The sequence below is a fragment of the Venturia canescens genome, chromosome 1 (assembly GCF_019457755.1).
Source record: "Venturia canescens isolate UGA chromosome 1, ASM1945775v1, whole genome shotgun sequence".
Taxonomy (NCBI): domain Eukaryota; kingdom Metazoa; phylum Arthropoda; class Insecta; order Hymenoptera; family Ichneumonidae; genus Venturia; species Venturia canescens.
In genome coordinates, this window is record NC_057421.1 from 18,873,029 (window position 1) to 18,893,606 (window position 20,578).

Below are 20,578 nucleotides of genomic sequence, written 5' to 3' on the forward strand. Positions count from 1 at the left end.
GGGCTGAATAAGAGCTCGATAAAGTCTTTCTAAATATAAAGTCGATCCGGAATTTCCACTATTGATTGACCCCACCGCCCCCCCCCCCCTTCCCTTCCCATCTCTCTCTCTCTCTCTCTCTCTCTCTCTCTCTCTCTCTCTCTCTTCTCCTCCTTCTTTTTATTCGAGGATGTTTTACTACTACGAAATAATGTGCTGGAAAATGCGAAGATCGTTATTTCCCCTAAAAAGGGAGTAAAAGAGGATGAAATGACGGTATCATCTTTGATCAAAGGACGCACTTTGTTTTTTTATTAACTAGAATAATTTATTTTTTCTTCGTGGTAGAAAAAGGAGAATGTATCTTAATAACTCATGGACTGCATTGTACTCATATATATACAATTACATACAATCCTCAATTGAACGTTATACATAAATTCATTATAAACTGGTTTTTTTCCCTTCGTCATCGCGTGAATTTTGTCAGTTTGGGTACGGTTTATTTATTATTTCTCATTTCAATATTCCGAGTATGAGGGAAAAGTTCGTATACTGAATTGGAGTACATGAATTTCCCACTCACATAATCGAACCGATCGTCGTGCTGGGGTATGTGAAATTTTGTTTTGTTATATCTTCGGGTCCGGAGAGAGAAAGGCAGATAGAGGAAAATGAATGGAGCGTTTGAGACGATGAGTATCAATCGATTGTTCATTCAGTCTCGATATTCCCATTGACTGATTTTTTCAGAACTCCATTCGCGTCAATATGTCATTTTCAGCGTGTCTGCCAATCCTCGGTAAGTCCTTTTTTGTTCGTATTCATTTTCGGATGATAAGAGATTTAAAATAAAGTTAAAAAAAAAAATTTCTTTTTTTTTAATGAAATCAATACAGCAAGCAGTGCCAAAATACGAAAAACAAGCAAAAGTGATAGGTGTAATAATGATTATTATTTTTTCTTTTCGCTTTTCATTATTCAACTTCGGCCAATCGCGACAAGACAAAAGTTTATGGAGGACTCGATCTTCTGAATATTTAATTTTTCGTTTTTTCATTTCTCAAAAAACCCTCCGTTCAACTGGATATATATATATGCGTGACTTTTTGTATACATATATATATATACCCTTTCTATGATTTCAGGAGACTAAAATTGTTGCAATCTGCACGTGGGTGTAGTTTTACATGTTCCCTTTTTGTTTTGTCTCGTTTCGATCGTTTTTAGCATCTAAACACATACAGTTGTATATATTTTTTTTTTTTCATTCTTTTATTCTTAAGGAAAACGTTTTTTTTTTTTTCATTTTTTTTCGAAACTTACAGTGGTAAAAGTTGTTACTCTCTTTGCTTATTTGATAATGGCTAACGGTGGCGGCACATTTTTCTTAATTTTTTTTTTTGCTTTTTTTTCTCTTAATAGTTTAACGCATTTACATTCGATAGACTTTATTAAAGGATTACACAGTTTTAATAATTTGTGTATTTTTCAAACTGTCGGGGCTCACGAAATGTTCGCTTCGGTGAGGAATTGTTTTCCGTTTTTGTCTCGCATGCGACAACGTATTTTAATATATAAATATATGTATATAAATGTATTTATGTATAAATGTAAAAACTTGCATAAAGTTTTACAATGCCCTTTCTCGCGAAGGCCCGGATCATGCTTTTGCGATCGAACGTTTGTTCTAATATTCGGACACATCGATAAGTTTGAAAAAGGAAAACGCAAAACTCTCACGGTTATGACGTAGATTTTTTTTTTTAAATATCGATATCTCTTGACAATGGCCAAAAAAGTGAAGTTTCCTTGAACACCCTCGATCGCAAGAATCCGGACTCGTTACAAAATAAAAAAAAGGACACACGACCGTATCGGAAATAAACGACGGATCGCCGGGACTTGATTTTCCATTATCGATTCTCAGTAGCTGTTTATCATTTGTGAATCTTCAAACCTTCTCACTTCGTCGTGCTCGCTTTCATCACATATCATCAGAATAAATGTAAAACACAACGGCAACTCTACTATTCCATTTTCTATTTAACACTAATATGTAAGGACAAAAAGTAACAGATTTTTTTTTCTTCCATTTTTCTTTTCGGCATTATGTATAACAAAATCGTCGATAAACACCGGACGCCAAAATGATCGACGGAAAAAAAAATGGACACATTACCACTGAATATTTAAACGCGCGTGATGGAATTTCATCAAGTATTCATTCAAATGCAAGGATTAAGATTTTTGGGTTCAAATTTTTTTCCATCGATCCTTTTATCGATGAAAACGTCACAAATGATCATTCTTAAGGCGACCGGCGTACGACGAAATATAACAGATTATTCGCTCTCATTATTCTCTCATTCATGACTCTATTTGCGTTCTCTTTCAGGTTTCAGTCAATCTCAAAATTCGATGAATCTTTAGATACTTGTTTCATACTTTTCCGCAAAAATATTCGAAGTAATGAAGTTCGCGATGAGATATCGAAATATCAGATTGACTGATGAGAAATATACGAACAGTATACAAATGTGTCACATGAATTGGGAATGAGGAGAGATCGTGTTGTTAGAGTACGAAGAAACGCAGTGTTCTCGTAAGACCTTACGAACATCGTAATATATTTCACAATCGTTACTGTTATGTATGATTATACTGATTTAAGGTGATTCGTTCGTATGAATAAATTGCTCACATTTTTCGTTTCGTTTGAAACCGATTGATGATTGATCGCCACATGAAGTTATTTTCAACATTGATTCAGGGTTATTACAATTGATTAATATTCAATGTTTTTTAAGTATTATTTCCGTGCTGTTTATTCATATTCTTGTATTATTATATACTGTATATATTCGTGTATCGAATGATTATTTTTGTATTATTTTTGTGTTATAAAAATACCTGAAAAAAGCCAATATATTTAAAATCAATAGTATTATTGGGTAGGATTGTGTATTACGAATGTGACATTGTATATAAATTCATAAGTGAGTTAATCGAGCCGTTTCCCATTGGTTTTTTGTGCTCTGCAATTTCGGTTTGTTTAAATACGTAAAATTCAATGGCTTATGTCTTTGCGTATCGATATAAAATGTATTCGTTTATTGTTTATGTATATAGGCAGTTTTGAGGCTCTATTGCGTCACCGCTACCACAATTTGTATGCCAATGCACGTTTTCGCTTCACTCATTAATTCGTTATGATTCGCATGAAAAATATTCTTTTTTTTTTAAATTTATTCATTTTTTTTGTTCAACGGTAAAGAAAAACATTATTGAAAAGTAATGGAAGTGAGCTTCGAATTGAATCTCTGATCTTGCGCGTAGTTTTTCCTTCCAGTTAATAAATACATTGTGAAAGTACGTTTATTTATAACATTTACAGGCTGAAAAAATTTGCGAGGTAGTTTGTGGACGCGAGATATCCGCCCTTGATTCTTCATCATTCGAGACTCTCTCGGCATTATATTTTCACTTCGTATTTTGTTTCTCATGCTTATTCAATTTTTATTTTTCTCTTCTCTTCTCTACCAATCACTGACACCGATCAATATCATATCCGATGATGAAGCAGAGGCCGTAATCGCGTTTTTAATCCGTTTCTATTGGGTAACTATTGCACTTGTGATTTTGTTTTCTTCTAATCGCATACGCGACGTTTGTAACTATAATATAACTATATATCGTCGGTTTTCGAGAAGAAAGACTGTAGGCTGTATCATTAATTGTATATGCACATGGACGTTCATATATCCATAGAAATATTTGTAAATGTTAATCGTCTTTCATTCACTTGAGAGAAAAAAAAAATATATCATGCAAATGGGGTGTGATACATGTCGATATAATAATGTACAGTTTTTTTTTTGCTATTTCTTGAAGTATCGAGTGAATTTCGAAGAAAAAAACGTAAGATCGAATGAGATGTAAAATATTCGAATTCTCTGCGGCATCATATGGTTGTCTGTCAACTTTATTTTTTTTTTTTTTTATCTCTTGATCCGGCAGTTTTTTCTTCACTTCTCCGCGCGACGTGCACATTTTTTGAATCCGAGCGATAATTTTTCATTCTAGATCTCGTACGGCAATTCCTCACTTTCGCGTAGATTTAATAAACCCGAATTTTCATCATTTCTTATTTTTCTTTCCAGCCGGAGAATTCCCTCTCCAGAACAACGATTCAAAAATGCTTTTAAAGTTAGCCAATGAATTTTCTGAGGAAAATAGATGTCCAGAGGTTTTAAGTTTTCGATTGAAAATTTATTTCAATTTTGAATCTGGAGCGAGTCGCCGGCTGTACCTTTCTTCTCTTAATGCCTATGTGTTTTTCGTTTTTTTGTTTTTTTGTTTTTTTTTTTTTGTTTTCGTTTAATTTCTATGAAGTGTGTACTTAATGATTATCCGTATATGTAGTATCTTTAAACATTATTTGCTAAAAAAATGCCGTAGTTGCATGTTTTGTATTCGAAAATTCAATGCGCCATGTGTGTAGGTCAAAATTAAAGAGGGAGAGAGAGAGAAATAGAGAAAGAGGAAGGGGGAGAGAGAGAAACAAGGAAAGGAAGAAAATGAGAAATGAAGTTACGAAACAATAATAACTAAAAAAAGATGCACGATGCTTCAAGTAAGATTAACCAAAAAGTATTCCCGTGCTGACAAATTTCGTGCATTCACGATTTTTCAATGTTTTAAAAAGAAATCTCGCTCAAATCCTTCAGATCGGTAATCTCATCACGCGTTGAATCCTTGAAATAAAAAAGAGAAAACTTATATCTTATTTCCCGTCGGGATAAAATATCAGATGCGCCGATACTTTCGAAATATGAGCTCAAATCCAAGTATAGTAGGAAGATAAATGCATCATTGAATTTGTGATAAAGTCGTTAAATCATCAATAATCGAAGACACAACAAAAAATCGTACTAGTAGCTCGTAAAGTAGTGAGTTATAGTAGAAATAGTAGCAATTAAAGTAAATTAAAACATAGACAAAAAATAAAAATGAATTGATTATTGTGGAAATATATTAGATGCGGGTCGCGAAACTGGTTAATAAATCGTCGGTTCATTTCCAAATAATTCGTCCGTTATCGTTTAAGATCGGGACGCAACGAAGATTGAGTGCGGAATTGTATCACACGTTTTCGAGGACGATGCTTCATGAGTCGCTTCTATTTAATTTTTTATTTTTCTTTTTTTTTCAATCTTGTATCGATCGCGAGTTGATCGGACCAAAAAAACCATTTGAATTTTATCCGACGAAAATTACCAGAATCCTGATCCCGAAGCAAAAAAAAAAGAAACAAAAATATAAAAATGAAGGGGAAAAAAACGTGGCATTTACGAGGCTAATGCCAGCGCGGAGGTTGTCTCCGACGCGTATGCGCAACTTCTATATAAAACAAAAAAAAAAAAGAAGAAAAAAATCAAGAAAAGAACAGAAAATCATAAGCATCAATTATTATGTATCGATAGACGATTAAGTTTGGGTCGACCTCGGCGTTGTTGCCGGGATTCACCTGTTTTCATTATTTTAGAATTATTATTATCATTACTATATTTTTTTTACGTTTTTATCTTTATTATTATTTTTATTTCGTATGCATGCAACCAACATTATACAGTTTAATATTTAATGATCCATGGCCGCCCAAGCGCTGTGCTGGGTCGAACCGCTCGCGTTTCAAGCTTTATCCGTAATTATTATTATTATTTTTTTCCATTTTGTAACTCACACAGATCGCGATTGAGCCATCGTTATTGGTAGCTTATGTATCGTTTTTTTTCTTTGCTTCTTTAATTCGTAATCCATTATTCGTGCATGTGGAATTATTTTCCGGGAGTCCGAAACAGAACGTTTCAAGTACTGAATCTTGAATTTCTCTTGTTTCTTTGCTGGATCCATTTTTCAATGTAGTTTTACCGAGAGCGATCAAGATTTCATGGTCACGGTTGTGTCTGAATTATGGAAAGAATGTTTTTTTTCGTTCTCTTCACTCTGTTTTAGTTTCTTCTCGCGCTTTCCTCTCCCGATTTCCCCCCGGCCACCGAAATTCATATTTTTCATAATGATTTATCATGAATGATTAAAAATAATGAAGCTCTTAAATACGACCGTAACTGTTAGTGAATATAATAAAGCAAACTGATTTTGAAAAAATCGAAGGAAAATGCACGTCCAGGACCCGTCGATGCAGAAGTCTTTTTTCGATAAATTCGTGCTCACCCGATATTACAATTATTGCAAATCTGAATAAAGAAAATAGAAAAACAAGTGTAACGCGAACAATAATCATTAGATTTTTGACCTCAGTATTTAGCGTTTGAGAAATTTTCTTCCACGCCGTTGTTGCTCGACTGCGTGAAAAATGGAGCGTTACACAAACAGTGAAGAAAATGGGAAAAAAGATTCTTTTTCGTTCAGTACTCGTGGCAGCAGGTTTTTCCTTAAATTGAATATTTACGCGAGCGCGTAGGATTAATAAATCTCGATGATTTTGAAGTATTCGTGAACCGGTCAGAATAACGAAATCACTTTATTTTGGGATTTAGTATTAATCACGAAAAAATCATTTTCTCGATTGTGTTTATCGTCACTATGCTCTCCATCGTTTCTTCATTTGATGTTTTTACCTTCGAGCAGAAGTGGATTAAGCAAACCGTTTTCTGCTACCGTTAAGGCAGGATTCAGGAAACTCATAACAATCGTATACGTATCCATATATGCACGTGCACAAACAAACGATTATTCGAATGTACACACATACACATATACCTATACTCCGAACATAAATTAATTATGAGGTAAATGTAGAGTTAATATGTACATAAGGGGGTGTGACGGGGTTGTAGGGGAGTCGAAGGAGTTGAGATGACATTCGTCGTAGATAATAAGTTACATACCCGTGCGGTTTTCTCATAATGCCCATCATTGGCAACAATAAGATAATAATAGATAATATATATTAAGACTTCCGGCAACGCGATCTTTTGAGGTCATCGAATCACTCGTTATTTCCTACTGGTTCCTCAAACTATAGATCTCGAAAAATTCTCATGGCGTATTTCTCTTGCCTCTTTATCATTCTGCTCTCGATTCGATCAGTGCGGATTCATTCTTATCAGTGTAAATAACAGCAAATCCAATATTCTCCATGTTTTTTTTTTTTTTTTTTTTTTTTTTTTTTTTTTTTTTTTTTAATCCCACTAATCTCATGAATTACACGTGTGAGAGAGAATGCGTTCAACTAACGTATTTGTCGCCGTATCGAATAGTCTGACTCCACATATCTGATATATTATCTGTTATTGATATATCACTTGAAACCGTTCACATAACAACAATGCCCAACTGTATACAATAAGGCCCACGTTTTATTTGTTTGTTTATCGTTTCTCTTTTTTCCACACCGCGGATCTAATTCTCTGTCATCTTACGTATTTAAAAAAAATTTTTTTTTTCTGTCAATTCTCTCGTCGAATTTCGGCGGTTCCGCACTTTTTTAATTAATTTTTTTTTGTTTTTTTTTTTAAATTTTCTTTTACTATTGTACGAGCAATAACGAAACTTACGACGCGTACACGATTTCATCGAATTATCACGCGGCTATCTTTAAAATTCGATTTTTGTACCATACTGTTGTATCAATCGTTATACTTTCGTAACATTGAACAGAACTTTATTCGGCAGCATATTTATAATGAATCGTTTTTTTTTCCCGTAACCCCTCTTTGTATGAAACGTGATTTCCTCTATTGTCGCGTGATTATTTTTTCCGAAAGTCCCAATACTAAAGCCCAAAATCGTTATCTTTCCTTACTCCAGTTCTCAATTTTGTTTTGTTTCTTTCTTTGTTTGTACATTATCCGCAAATTGCAACGTGCTTCGAACTTTACTCTGAATCCTTTAACAACAACAATCATCGACAATCGTCGTCGCTATCAAAAGACAAAAAAAAAAAACAAAAAATTGAAAAAAAGAAAAGAAAGAAAAATCTTCCGCGTACACGCACGACGATCACATCGTTATGTCGCCCCAAGTTTCACGTATTATCACTATTAATTACTATTCTCTATATCTCATTAATAACTATCTCCAACGGCCACGGCCACGGCCGTCGATAATACAACGGAGGTAGACGGAAATTGTGTGTCCCTAGCACAATAATTATTACTTTTTTCATCTTCGCGTTTCCTATGCAATGCTTATGGAGCGTTGATATTTAAACATTCAATTGGTGCGTGTGTTTGCCTGTTTGAGTGTGTGTCTATAGTTATGTTTATACAAACGTACATATTTATGGAATAATCGTAACGAACGGTCATGGAATTGAAAATAATGTTCGTCCTTCGTCCGTCCAACATTGTTTAACGATTATTCACCAATTTCATATTTTCTCATGTAGCTCACAGTGTGAACAATGAGAGTTAGTTTTGAGTCAACGGTGCTGGTTTTCTCGCAAATCCCAAACGAACAAGTTTTCGTTTTAACGGGATAATTATAGTGTTGGCTTAGGACACCGATCGCCGATCACAATGGAGGACGATTATTCGTGCAACCTCTCGTGGTACCGAAGGGCCGCGATCAGCGGTGCGTTTATGCTCTGATATGCATTATTGCATACACGCGTAGGCGCATACGCACTGTCTTCTCTTGTGATTGTTTCTCCTCTGCCGGGATAATTAACGACAGATAAATATTGGTAATTATTTGTGTGCGTGAACTCCGCGCGGAAACGAATTCGCTTTCGTTACTATCCCGATTAACATGAGTGTAATATGTGCATGAATCATTAATGCGTTTGATCCTTCATCATAAATCATATACCATGGATGATCGCGGTTGTCAAAGTTCAATGCATGCTTTTTCAACGTTTTATGTTTTATTATGCGAATCGCGTAGCGGTTACGCGTTAGACGCTTTACTGTTGAGTCCTGTCATCGGATACGACGTGCTTGAACGAATAAATTTCTGTTTCGTCGTTGGTTTCGATATTTTTTATGTATCGAAATTCCACCATGAATTTCTTCGATCAGGCTGATTTTTCGAGCACTTTTAAGCACGGTTTGGTACATCGGTTTTTGTTTCGCCTTCGAACGAATCTTTTTTTTCTTCCAACTCCTACGGCTTTTCATTATTTTGAAGAAAAAATAAAAAAAGATAAAAGAAAAAAAAAAAAAAACATGTCCTCCCTTCATGACCGAGCGCGCAAGAAAAAAAAACATCTCGCGCGTGAATTAAATACTTTTAAGATACTAACATTTAAGATTTAGGGATTACTCGATTTTTTTGTACATTTGTCTGTGGTATCCTTACCGTTACTACTCAAAGTTTCCATTTTTTTTTCATTCTTTCCTACCAATCTCATTTACTACACTCCCACGAGTTTAATAATTTAATAACTTTAAAATCTTTAAGTTATCATTATTATATTAATAATTTCTCTGCATTTTTTTGTTTCTCTCTTACTCCATATCATCATCTCTTACTTCCTTTCTCTCTCTCTCTCTCTCGCTCTCTTTCTCTCTCTCTCACACTCTTAACTGTCTCTCTCGTATTGAGTTTGATTTGTACATTCTTCTCCATGGGTGCGAGGGTCGAGGGTTTTATCGCGTAAAGCTACACGCGTTAATTTTCATTTCTACGTCCCCCTCTCGCCAAGGCCACTCCAGCAGTCACTACCTCTCTCTATAGCTTTCGTTCGCGCTTATGAGCCGAAATGCTATTCACCAGGTGTGGAAATGGCCAAAAAAGATAACGCGGAAAATAAAATCTTGATTCCAGTCGGGCTATCCATCTTTCTTCTTCACCTTCTTATGTATTTTATCTGTTCTCTGTTTTATATTTTCAACGCGTCTCTTTCCATATATCTCTTTTTATGTTTCTTCGTATCTTCTGGTTTGTTTGACGATGGCTGCTTGTATTTGGTCCATGTCTTCGTATTTTTGTGTCTTTCATTATAGTTACAATCGTTACATTTTTCCTTCCTCGTCTTGTGATTATACTTTTGTCTGCTAAGCTTGAAAAGTCTGAGCAAGCAAAAAGTCGAAGGGTACGTATGTTATACAAAAAAAAGAAAAGCGATTTTATTCATTAGAAAGTGTGAGATTGCGATCGATTTAACGCTTTGTTCATACGGAGTTGTTATTTTTGTTTTTTCCATCTTTGATGAATTTTCAGAACCGAAAAATCCTTTACGTTTGTATCTTTTTCGCTCTATCAATGTTATTTATAGTTTCATTTTTTTCGGTTCGAGTTTTCACAATGATTGAAACATTATTCAATGGTAAAAAGGCTCGTTGAATCGTGAGTGGGCGGAGAAAATTTTAATCATTTAAATTTTTCTTCCATGCGACTAATGAATGTGAAAGAGCGATGTTTATGGTTTCTTTTCTTTTTTTTTCTTTTTTTTTTTTTTTAATTATTAAACATTTTTTTTTACTTTTTAGTCGGTCATCTGTGGCCGAAATTTAAGTATGGTTATCGAAAGAACGAAAGTATTTTGACGTTTATTTTTTTTTGCTGGAAAAAGGAGAGTAAAATGTCTCTAAAGAGCGTAAATTCAGTTTTTCAATCTGGTGGTGCATTCTATTATTTTTTTCTTCAATCGTTGAATTTTTTTTTTCCTCGGTACTTCTAATATTGAAAAATGTTTGCATGAATGTTGACAAAACTTACGCAATCATTGGCGTTTCATTTATTTATTTTATTTATGTTCGATTATTAGCTTTGAATTCTGTCTCTGTGGAATTGTGTGTGTGTGCGTGTGTGTGTGTGTGTAAACCTTGGCACTTTCGTTATTCTCCATATTATTTGTTTTTTCTTTCATTTAATAATTTACGCTTGATAAATAATTCGGAAGTGGTTGAAATGAAGTAGAGGAGAGGGACCAAGTTCTTAATACGACACGAGGAAAACTTCGACACCGTAAATTTGCGTCGCATAAAACTCCGAGCCCAAATTTACGCTGTCGTCGAATTCCTTGCGTCGGTAAATTATATTTTTAACTTATTTTTTACCAACGTTACGTCTCTTTCCAAAACGTCACTTTGCACCACCGCCGTATCTCGAAATATATTAAATATATTATACAATTTTAATCCGACTATAAATCTCCTTTGTTCCTGACGTCGCAGTGCAAAAAACTACGCGTTTAACTTACTCCTTTCTTTCTTTCGAATTTCCCTTTTTTTGTTCTTGTCACTTTTTTTATTTTTATTTATCATATCTCACCTCAAACATCTTTCTCGTGAAATAACCAACCATCGCATTTTTCTCACGTTTTTATCGCTCTCCGTCTCTTTCTCTCTCTCTCTCTCTCTCTCTTCTTTCCCTCCGATCACGTTTTTCTTTCCGTTTTATCCGTATCCTTATTTATATTAAAAATTTCACCTCTCATTAATCGCACCTCTCTCGACCTCTCGACACTCCTTAATATCATTAAAATTCATTAAGTTATTAAAACATGTAACAAAAAAATGAAAAAAAAGAAAGATTTACTTAGATCTCCCCAACAATGTATCAAAAATAAACTTATACTCTTATTTGTTTTTTTTTCTTTTTTTACTTCTTTTTTTTTCAATCCCACTCTTCATGTATCTTTACTCCGTTTTGTTCGTAAGCAGCTTAGCTTCTTCTCCAAAAAGATTTGCCGTCTTCGTATTTGATTCTTTTCTCTTTCTCTCTCTTTTAATACATTTTTTAAAATTCTTACCCCTGCTTTTTGTTCCTCGTTCTTCATCAATCGTTTCCAACTCGCCATCGGCGATGATAACGTGGAATCTTTACGCACATGACACACATTTTCCAATTCGGTCGTTTGTACGCAAGTTTATATATTCCCCTCGTTCTTTTTTTTTGTAGCTTTGTTTTTTTCGCACTTTTCTACTCTCCACACTAAATTCTTAGTTTCACGTGGTTATATTTGTACTGAATGCAATGTTTCGTCGCATGTATTCCATGATACGCGTAAATTACCAAATGATAAAGTACGTGAAGCTCGAAGGGGTGAGTATAAAGAGAAAAAAGAAAATTTTTCTTTCCTCGTTTAAACTGGTTCGACTGGAACATGGTGAGCATGCGAAATAACGTATCGACGAGAGAGTATGTTCTCGTCGGAATCGCCGAGAGCCTTAGCCTGCCCGTGATATCGGGAGCTCTCGTCGAAAAAACGTTTTTTCCATTTCCCCCTTTCTTTATTTTCTTTTTTTTGCTTTTCGTCCTTTTGCCAGTTCGATATTTGGTTTTTTTTGGTTACATCCAAAAATCAACGTTTCGACGAACGAACGTAAAGTACGAGCGTTCGATCGTGTGCTCTTATCACGATACTCGTCAATTTCTTTCTCTGATCTTCATTGTTTTTCACATACACATTTTCACGTGTTAATTCGTCACTCAAGGGCCAATGTCGAATTTCACCCGTTGACGTAGCCGCAACACTCGAAGGCCTGACCTTTCGTTTCGCTTGTCTCTTTTGCTCTCGCGTTACTTTACTTATTTTCATTCCGCTCCGTGCTTAAATCAACGAAATCTATGAAATTACTTATCATTTAATAGTTATCAGTCAACCACACACACGCGCATACAAACACACACACACACACACGCGCTTACGCACATGTACACCTGCGCACACAACAACGATCACGCGCGCGGGCGCGCGCGTGCATTCACACACGCACACACACACCATTACATTCGTGGTTAAAGTAATAATCCCTGAAAAAAGTTGCGTGGCTGGTATATCGACCGTCTTTTTTTCATCTCCCACACTTTCCCTTTTACTTCTTAATTCATGTACTTTTTGAATATTTTTTGTGTTTTTTTTTTTTACTACGCTTCAACCTCCCCACGTTCTGTTTATTTCGCGTAGCACCAACAGCATTTAATCGCGTTGTTTTTTCCTCTCTTATATTCAATCTCGTGAAATGTTCGTGTATTTTTCTCTCGCTCTTCGTCCCGTCACTCTTCCCGAATCGCGGCTGCGATTTTGACCGTTCGGCAGCGACGTTTCGCGGGCCGCATTAACTTTCGCGACCAAAATGAGAAACAACGAGGCGAAGTCGTCGTTTTTTTTCTTTTTTGTTTTTCACTTCACTTTTTAATACGACAAAACAAAATCGTAATCGTTTCTTTGGTATTATAAACGGCGCATGGGTAATAGAACCGTTTCGTGAAGCTCGACTACGTCACTCCTACACTCTCGTTTAGAACGTTAACGTTTGTTCTGTGTGTGTGTGTGTGTGTGTCGCGCGCGCGTGCGTGTGTGTGTGTGTGCGTGTGTGTGTGTGTGTGTGTGTGTGTGTGTGTGTGTGCGCGTGCGCGTGTGTGTGAGAGAGTGTTCTGTGTTCTTCTGTTCTCTCATTACAAGAGAAAAAAGTATTCGCGTCTGGCGCAAATGTTGTTATCATTCGTATATTCTTTTTGTTTTTTTTTTGTTTTTTTTTTTTCATATAAGAGAAAGAAAAAGCTACTTTCGTATGGGGGGAGGAGGGGGGGGGGGGGGAAGGATACAGAAAGAGAAGAATAAACGATATTCGTTCTCGATAATGGTAGAAGAATTGGTTGGTATTTTAAGTATTAATCATAATAATAATAATAATAGTATTAGTCGTAGTATTGGTAGTAATAATAATAGTATAGTAGCAGTAGTAGTAACAGGTGATAACGTAATGTGTATTCGTTACTCAACTTCTCTGTATATCCATTAATAACTTTAATATTAGGTAGACTTTTTAGATTAGTTGGTTTTTGTTTTATCATTCCATTCTCATTTCACTTTACTTTATCATATTTTAAATCTTTAATCGTAATGAATGAGGTAATAAGGTTGTGTGTGTGTTCCGTCGTTAGTTGTTGCTCCTGTTGTTGCTGCTGTTATCTCGTTATTTTTATCTCTTTTTCCATTCTTCTTTCTCCTTTGCTCTCTCTTTTCCTCTCTTTCTCATTGTTTCACGTTTATGCTTCGGCCAGGTGTTTTATTGTTGTTGTTGTTTTTTTTTTTTAAATCAGATGTTGTTTCGCAGGTGGAGCTTTTTCCAATGATTCCAGAAACATCGACGTTCTTTTTCTCAGGCACATAAGTTTTCGTGAGTTCATACGTTCAACGCTGAAACTCAAAGTGCGAGAGAAAACTAAAACGATTGTTACTTCGCGATCGATAATCGGAGCTCGAATCTCATCATTGTATTTGGGACTGTTCGCGATGGCGATGAAGAACGAGCACGTCGGCACCCTCTTCACGATAATCGAATGCCAATTTCGTTATTTGTCTCGCGTGACTTCCAGAGTCCGCCCGATACATTATATAATTATAACCATTTTCTTCTTATTTTTTCTCTTTTGTCTTCTTTCAAAATCGAAAAAATAAAGAATGAAACGATCGTGATTACGCGAGCTCGCGACAATAATAAGAAATACTTTGAATAATAGTTCCGAAAGATGAGCGAAATCTCGCGCGTCACGTTGTCCATTTGGCTGTTCTCGTATCGTGAAATGCGAGGTGTGCTACAAATATTCCGAGAATATTTGAGGGCTTCGTAAACTACGTCGTCGAAGACTAAGATCCTTCTTCGTACCTATGAGCTCGTGCTTCTTCGTAACCGTTTTCTCGTTGCCCCATTGTTTTTTTTTTGCTTTTTTTTCAATTGTTTTTCACTTTTTTTTTTTACTTTTGTTTCTTCATTCCCTTCTAGCCCTCTAGCCTCCTCGAAAATAAGAAAAAGTCGCATCCACGAGATACCACACCGGCCGATTAAAACGGATCCATTCGTGAGCCGCGGTTTGGTCGATGGCGTCGGGTACTTTTTGTTTGTTTGCTTTTAATCAACGTTACTGATTCTGCTGCTGTAGCTGTTGTTGCTGCTGCGGTTGGCTCGCCTGTTGCGGCGACTGTTGTTGCGGCGACTGCTGGCTCGTTTGTTGCTGCTGGCTCGATGGCGATGAGCTCGACTGCTGCTGCGAACTCTGGATTTGAGATTGGGTGCTACCTTGTTGGGAAGTTGCGCTGTCGTCTCTTCGCGAACGTGAACCACCCTCCTGGCTACTACCGCGTCCAGCGCGAGAACCAGGACCACCCGTAGTTCCGCTACCCGGAGCACCCGATTGCATCACCGTTGCACGAATTCTACGCTGTGCTGACTGTGTCGCAAACAAACAAAGATCCAAGTTTTATTAAAGAAACTTGAATGCGATTCAAGCACAGTATATGCTCGAAGATCAAACCCTCCACTAGGCCGAGGCTACTCGAACTAAAGTTTCATTGGTTCTACAATTTTTTTTTGGGAGTTAAAGTAGCTTGGGTGTTCTGTGACTAGTCAAATACGATTTTACTATGAAATAAGACTTGCGACAATTCGAATGATTATGAATAGAATTCCTTGTGAGAATGAATGTGAAAATGTTCGTTGGCATTAGTTTTGGTATCGTTGTAATAAAACGATCCAAGGTGGAGCACATCGATTTATTATTCCTCTATCGTAAAGCGATCTCTCTTTTAGTATGGAAAGATCTCGTTTAAGCGGACAGAGGAAAAAGTCTTTTAAACAATTTAATAACTGAACTGACGAAGAAATGAAAATATGACGAGTGAGAAATATGATCGTCATGTTCCAGCCAACAAATATTGGAGTTGAATGAAAAGATTTGTTCACCTGAACGGAGAAGAAAGGCCCGATGATATGAACGGTTGTTTCCTCGTCAGCAGGCGGTGGGGTTGCTTGTTGTTCCGAAAGTTTGATTACACTTCCGGTAACACGTTGAAGCTCCCGCACATTTTGACCTCCTTTACCGATAATGCGGCCGACTTGGGCACTTGGCACCAAAATCTCGATCGTCAATCGCACGTCTTCGGTACCAGCGACGAAACCCTCTTCGCGCATTTTCTCGAAAATCAGATACTGAGCCTGTGGTAAACGGAAAAAATCTTTAATTCCCAGTTCCTCGAGTTATAGACTTCAAAAATTTTTTCAAACAGTTTCAATCAATTTCTCCAATCGTCTTTTAAAAAATTCACTCCCGTGACTTTAATTTCAGGCCCGATGCGGAAAAATTGACATAATTGAATAAAAACTCAAAAATATCTTCGATAATTTATAATATTTCGAAAATCGTTTGTCGGAGGGGTACGGGAATTGAATTGCAATATTTTGTAAGTAATTCAATTACGAAGACCCCTTCTTCGTTTGATATTCCTGCATGCATCAAGGTGATGTCTAGGCAGTAACGCCATCACCCCAAACCAGCAGGGTTGAACATTATTGTCAGTATTATTTTTCCATTCGCTGATTTCTATATACTTGTAGAATGTGTGCTCTACCGTTCGAAACCAGTGAAATGGGAGAAGACATTTGAGGAAAGAAATCCTCTGAAAAAATGTCCACGCCATGTGGGAATCGAACTTGGGTCCCCCAAGTTTCGAGTCAACTATGCTGGCCACGGGACCACCGACGAATCGGTAAAATTGGAATCTTTCTTTCGAGTAAAACGAAGTTTCGAGAGTGTCAGAAAGGCTCACCTTCCATTGCGACTCTGGAGAACCGACGATGGTGACTTTTCTTTCGGTTGGCTGATCAGCCGGTTTGTCCTGTTCGAGCGGGGCTATCTTGACGCTAGCGCCTGAGAATCTTATAATATTTCTTATGTGAGATCCTTTGGTCCCGATAATAGCGCCAACGCTGTTATTAGGAATGTACAAAAACGTTGTCTCTTGAGTGTCAGCGGGAACTGTCGCGTGTTGTTGCGCCGGTAAATTTCCCTGAAATGCGTACGGCGCTGGACCGGAGCCGTAAAGGCCTGGGCCACGCGAGCTGTAACCCATTCCAGCGGTTGACATCATCGCCATTGGATGAAGTCCAGGGAACATCAAGCTTTGAGGCTGTAACAAATCGTTGAGTTGACTTGCTCATTCTTTCGAGAGAACCGATGATGAAATACTTCATAGAACGTTTCGTTTACTCAAATTATATTTTAAACGATTTCTGTCATTTTTTCGTCTAATACTTTTTTTTTATCAACTATAATTTCCTGGAAGTTGAAATGAAATTGTTGAGCACCGAACTTTGAATCTGAATTGGGGGATTGAAGTTCGAGTGAATTGGAGATAAATTCTGATCGATAGGTAAAAGAACTAAAATCATAATTACTCACCGCCATGGCCTGCAGATCGTTTTCATAGCTTTGACGCAATTTACTAGAGATCATTGACTCTGCTTTGCTCATGTTGTCGATCGTACCCTTGACCGTAATAATGCGCTCAAGATTGAAGCTATTTATGTCGTTGATGCTGCTCACAGTGATTTTCGTATCAGTGTCTTGCATGATTCTTTTGATGGTGTTACCACCCTTGCCGATTATACGACCGATGAGATTGTTGTGAGCGAGGATCTTCAATGTTATTTCACTGTAAGAAGAGTCATGATTGTGGCAATCAAATTTATAACTCATAATCGTGACCATCGCAGGTTTGTTGTAAACTTGATGGGAAATTAATCATGATTTTGAGGCATTCATGTGAATTTGAATTAGCTTCTAGCGTTCTCGTTTCTGTAGTAGAAAAAATGCGATTTTAAGGTTAAAAACTAGGATCGAAAAAATGAATACTCACCCTTTGTTTGTATTATTTGCTTCCTGCTGCATAACCTCCAATATTTTCTTACATGCGTTGGTGCAGTTATCCGGATTTCCATAGATCGTAATGGCTTTCTCGACCGAGCCGACGTTATCCTTGCGATGGACATCCACTCTTGCTCGTGTCATTTGCGTTATCTGACGTATCGTTGAGCCCTGGCGTCCGATTATCGCACCAACCATATCCGACTGAACGAGTATACGGAGTGGAAAGTCTGTTTGACGACCCGACCCAGGCAAACCCGAGAAAGCGACCCCTCCGGCCCTTTGGCTTCGTGCCCTTCGTCGACTTTCCGCGCTCGACATTTCAACTTTCAAGTGGGTACCTTCGTACTGGTATCCATCAAGTTGGTTCACAACTCTGTAATTTTCATCATTTATTCAAATTTTCATTAAACATAGTCATTTACATTAATTCTAAATGGAGGCTGCTACCAAGTATTGCAAATATTTCTAAACTCAATACTTTTCAGAGTACTCAATTATGTATCCTAACTAATATTATAAATGTGAAAGTGTGTTTGTTTGCTTGCTTGCTTGTTCTTCCTTCACGCCCTAACTAAGCGACCAATCTACTTGATTTTTGGCATAGAAATAGTTGAAAAGACGGAGTTGAAAAGTTTGTTTATACAACATTGTTTATACAGGCGTTCTTAAATAGTGGACTGTTCTGTATTCATGCTCGGTGTTCTATTCCTCTTGGCAAAGTTTTGCAAATTACGACGTGAGCGAAGTCGCGGGTAAAAGCTAATCCACGATGAAAAGGACAAGAGGCTCGAGGAAGGATATTTATCTTAAAAATCCGCTGAATGACCGACGTCAGAGTTTTTTTCTACTTACTGCTGTGCCTGATCCTGCGATTCATAACTGATGAGGACGGTCTGGGTGGTGAGATCACGGGATGATACCTTCTCGACGTTCTGCACCTGTCCGTAGGCCGAGAACAGGGGCTCGACGTCTTCGATTCTCGTGTGAAGTGGCAGATTGCTCACGAGGATTTTTCCTCCGGACCCACTGCTGTAGTAAAAAAGACAATAATTATAAATCGTGCCTAATGTGATTTCAAAATAGAAGGATTTCGAACACGCAGATTGATTTAAATCGAAAATCGTTTGTATACATTTAACGTGATCCGAGGAAAAAGTTTTTGTGGAGGTGTCGAATTTTTCCGAGCTACGGAAGCGCCGCAATGAAATGAGCCAATTTTTATGACAGAAAAATCGAAATATTTGATAATGCAACAAATATACGAGTTGACGCACCCTCACTGAAGTAGCTCGAGATGCTATAACACGATTTTAATGTTGGAAGATTAAAAGGTATTATTTTGATGTTTATCAACGCCGTAATTTAAGAAAATAGGGTCATCTTCCGGGAACTCGTGGCGTGGCTGGTCTACCAACGATTCTCTCGCTACTAATGCAATTGAAAATTAACGCCTCGGCACAGTCGCATTTCAAGTGACTTTGTAATTACCGCGCTAGGCGGAGAATTCCTTTTTTTACATTGTTTTGCCGCTTGGCACCGAGCTCACGGGTCTCGTTGGTGACTGAGGAGTATAGCGTTAGAATAACGAGAGAATTTAGCACTGTGCGAGTCTCTTCAATCTCTAAAAGACGTGCCCCAGAGGTGGAACGTCTAGATGGTGTATATATTTGAAGGAAAAACAAATTTCGAGGGGCCCAGCGTTGTTTTCATTTCTGGAAAGCACGTGTGAAAGCATCGATCACTTCTAGAACGTGTGAGCGTTGAAATTCTTAGAGCACTCTCTCGTAATGTACTCTGCGAAAGTGTTTCGCAGTCAGAAATGTTCGGACGAGAAGGATCGATCCCGTACTTAGGATTCGGTAAATAATTGTTTCAATTTTTACTTTTTTATTTTCTACGTTGAAGGTGAGTCACCACGAATACTTTTTATAGCAATCCAAGTTTGTCAATGTTTATTTCCGTAGTAATTGAGCGCGAGGAATGTGACAATGAAATTCATCGGACGTTTTGAGTCTTCTGAAAATCGAAGAGAAAACATGATTCGTTATGTTTACGCACAGGCATTGATCGCACGAAAACAGTGAACGGGGTAGCACAATCTCGAAGGATCGACAAAAGGATCAATCTGGAAAACTGGTTCATTATGACCGGCGTCGCTGTTACGAACGTAACACCGGCCGAAAATGTCCTTCCTACAAAAATAAACTGAAGGAAATTATGTGAAACGAGTACGGTGGAATGTTCTCTGTGCGAAGAACCATCAATCGAGTTTTGTTTCTTCTGTAGAAATAGTAACGAAATCAACGAGGGTATGAATAAACTGGAAAACTCAATTGATTGAGTTTCGTTAATTCACGCTCATAATTAGTTATTGGTGTTGTGTACCCGCGGTGTGCATCCACGATGAATGAGTACAATAAAAGTCTCCATAAAAAGAAAACGAAAGAACCCAGAGGAAGAAGAGGCTTCAAGAGAGTGTGTGCTTCAAGAGAGGGCGATGCAATGAAACGAGTTTAGCACGCTCAACGATTTCGCGGGGTGCGGTGGGTGGAATTTTTTTTGTGAATGAACGAGCGAAAGAGCCTCAGGACAATTGGATAAAGACGAGAGTTGTTAGAGAGTACCTCCATATAAGCGTCAAAGAGCACAATAACAAAAAAACGTGCGAGGCATCGCAATTAATAAAATACATAGAGATACTGTAATTTCTTCTGCACGGGATATCAGCATATATAGAACGAAAAAGTTGGAGAGGAATGAAAAAAGATGAGCGAAAACGCGAAGGAGGGTGTGGAGAATCCCGTCGCCGACTCCCGCGTACTTTCGCTTTCGCAGGTATTGATTTTTCGACCCGACAAAACCCAGTAACTGAGGGAGCTCTCTCGCCACCCTTACAACCTCATATTTCTCAGTGGATACACCTTGGGAGTTGAGAGGAACTTCAACGAGCGCGCAGTCGAGCACATTCGTTTTT

General features: G+C 37.4%; 1 protein-coding gene across 2 annotated transcripts in view; it reads right to left on the minus strand.

The window, feature by feature from the left end:
- Window positions 1-268: 268 nt before the first annotated feature.
- Window positions 269-20,578, minus strand: part of Imp (IGF-II mRNA-binding protein) — a 53,293-nt gene continuing 32,983 nt past the window's right edge. For both annotated transcript variants that reach the window (XM_043433100.1, XM_043433108.1), the window contains exons 2-7: window positions 18,457-18,633; window positions 17,594-17,977; window positions 17,137-17,389; window positions 16,505-16,864; window positions 15,642-15,893; window positions 269-15,129 (exon numbers count right to left, since the gene is read on the minus strand). In XM_043433100.1, the coding sequence (XP_043289035.1) occupies window positions 14,821-15,129; window positions 15,642-15,893; window positions 16,505-16,864; window positions 17,137-17,389; window positions 17,594-17,977; window positions 18,457-18,633 (1,735 nt within the window). In that variant the 3' untranslated portion in view covers window positions 269-14,820. The remainder of the gene's footprint in view (window positions 15,130-15,641; window positions 15,894-16,504; window positions 16,865-17,136; window positions 17,390-17,593; window positions 17,978-18,456; window positions 18,634-20,578) is intronic.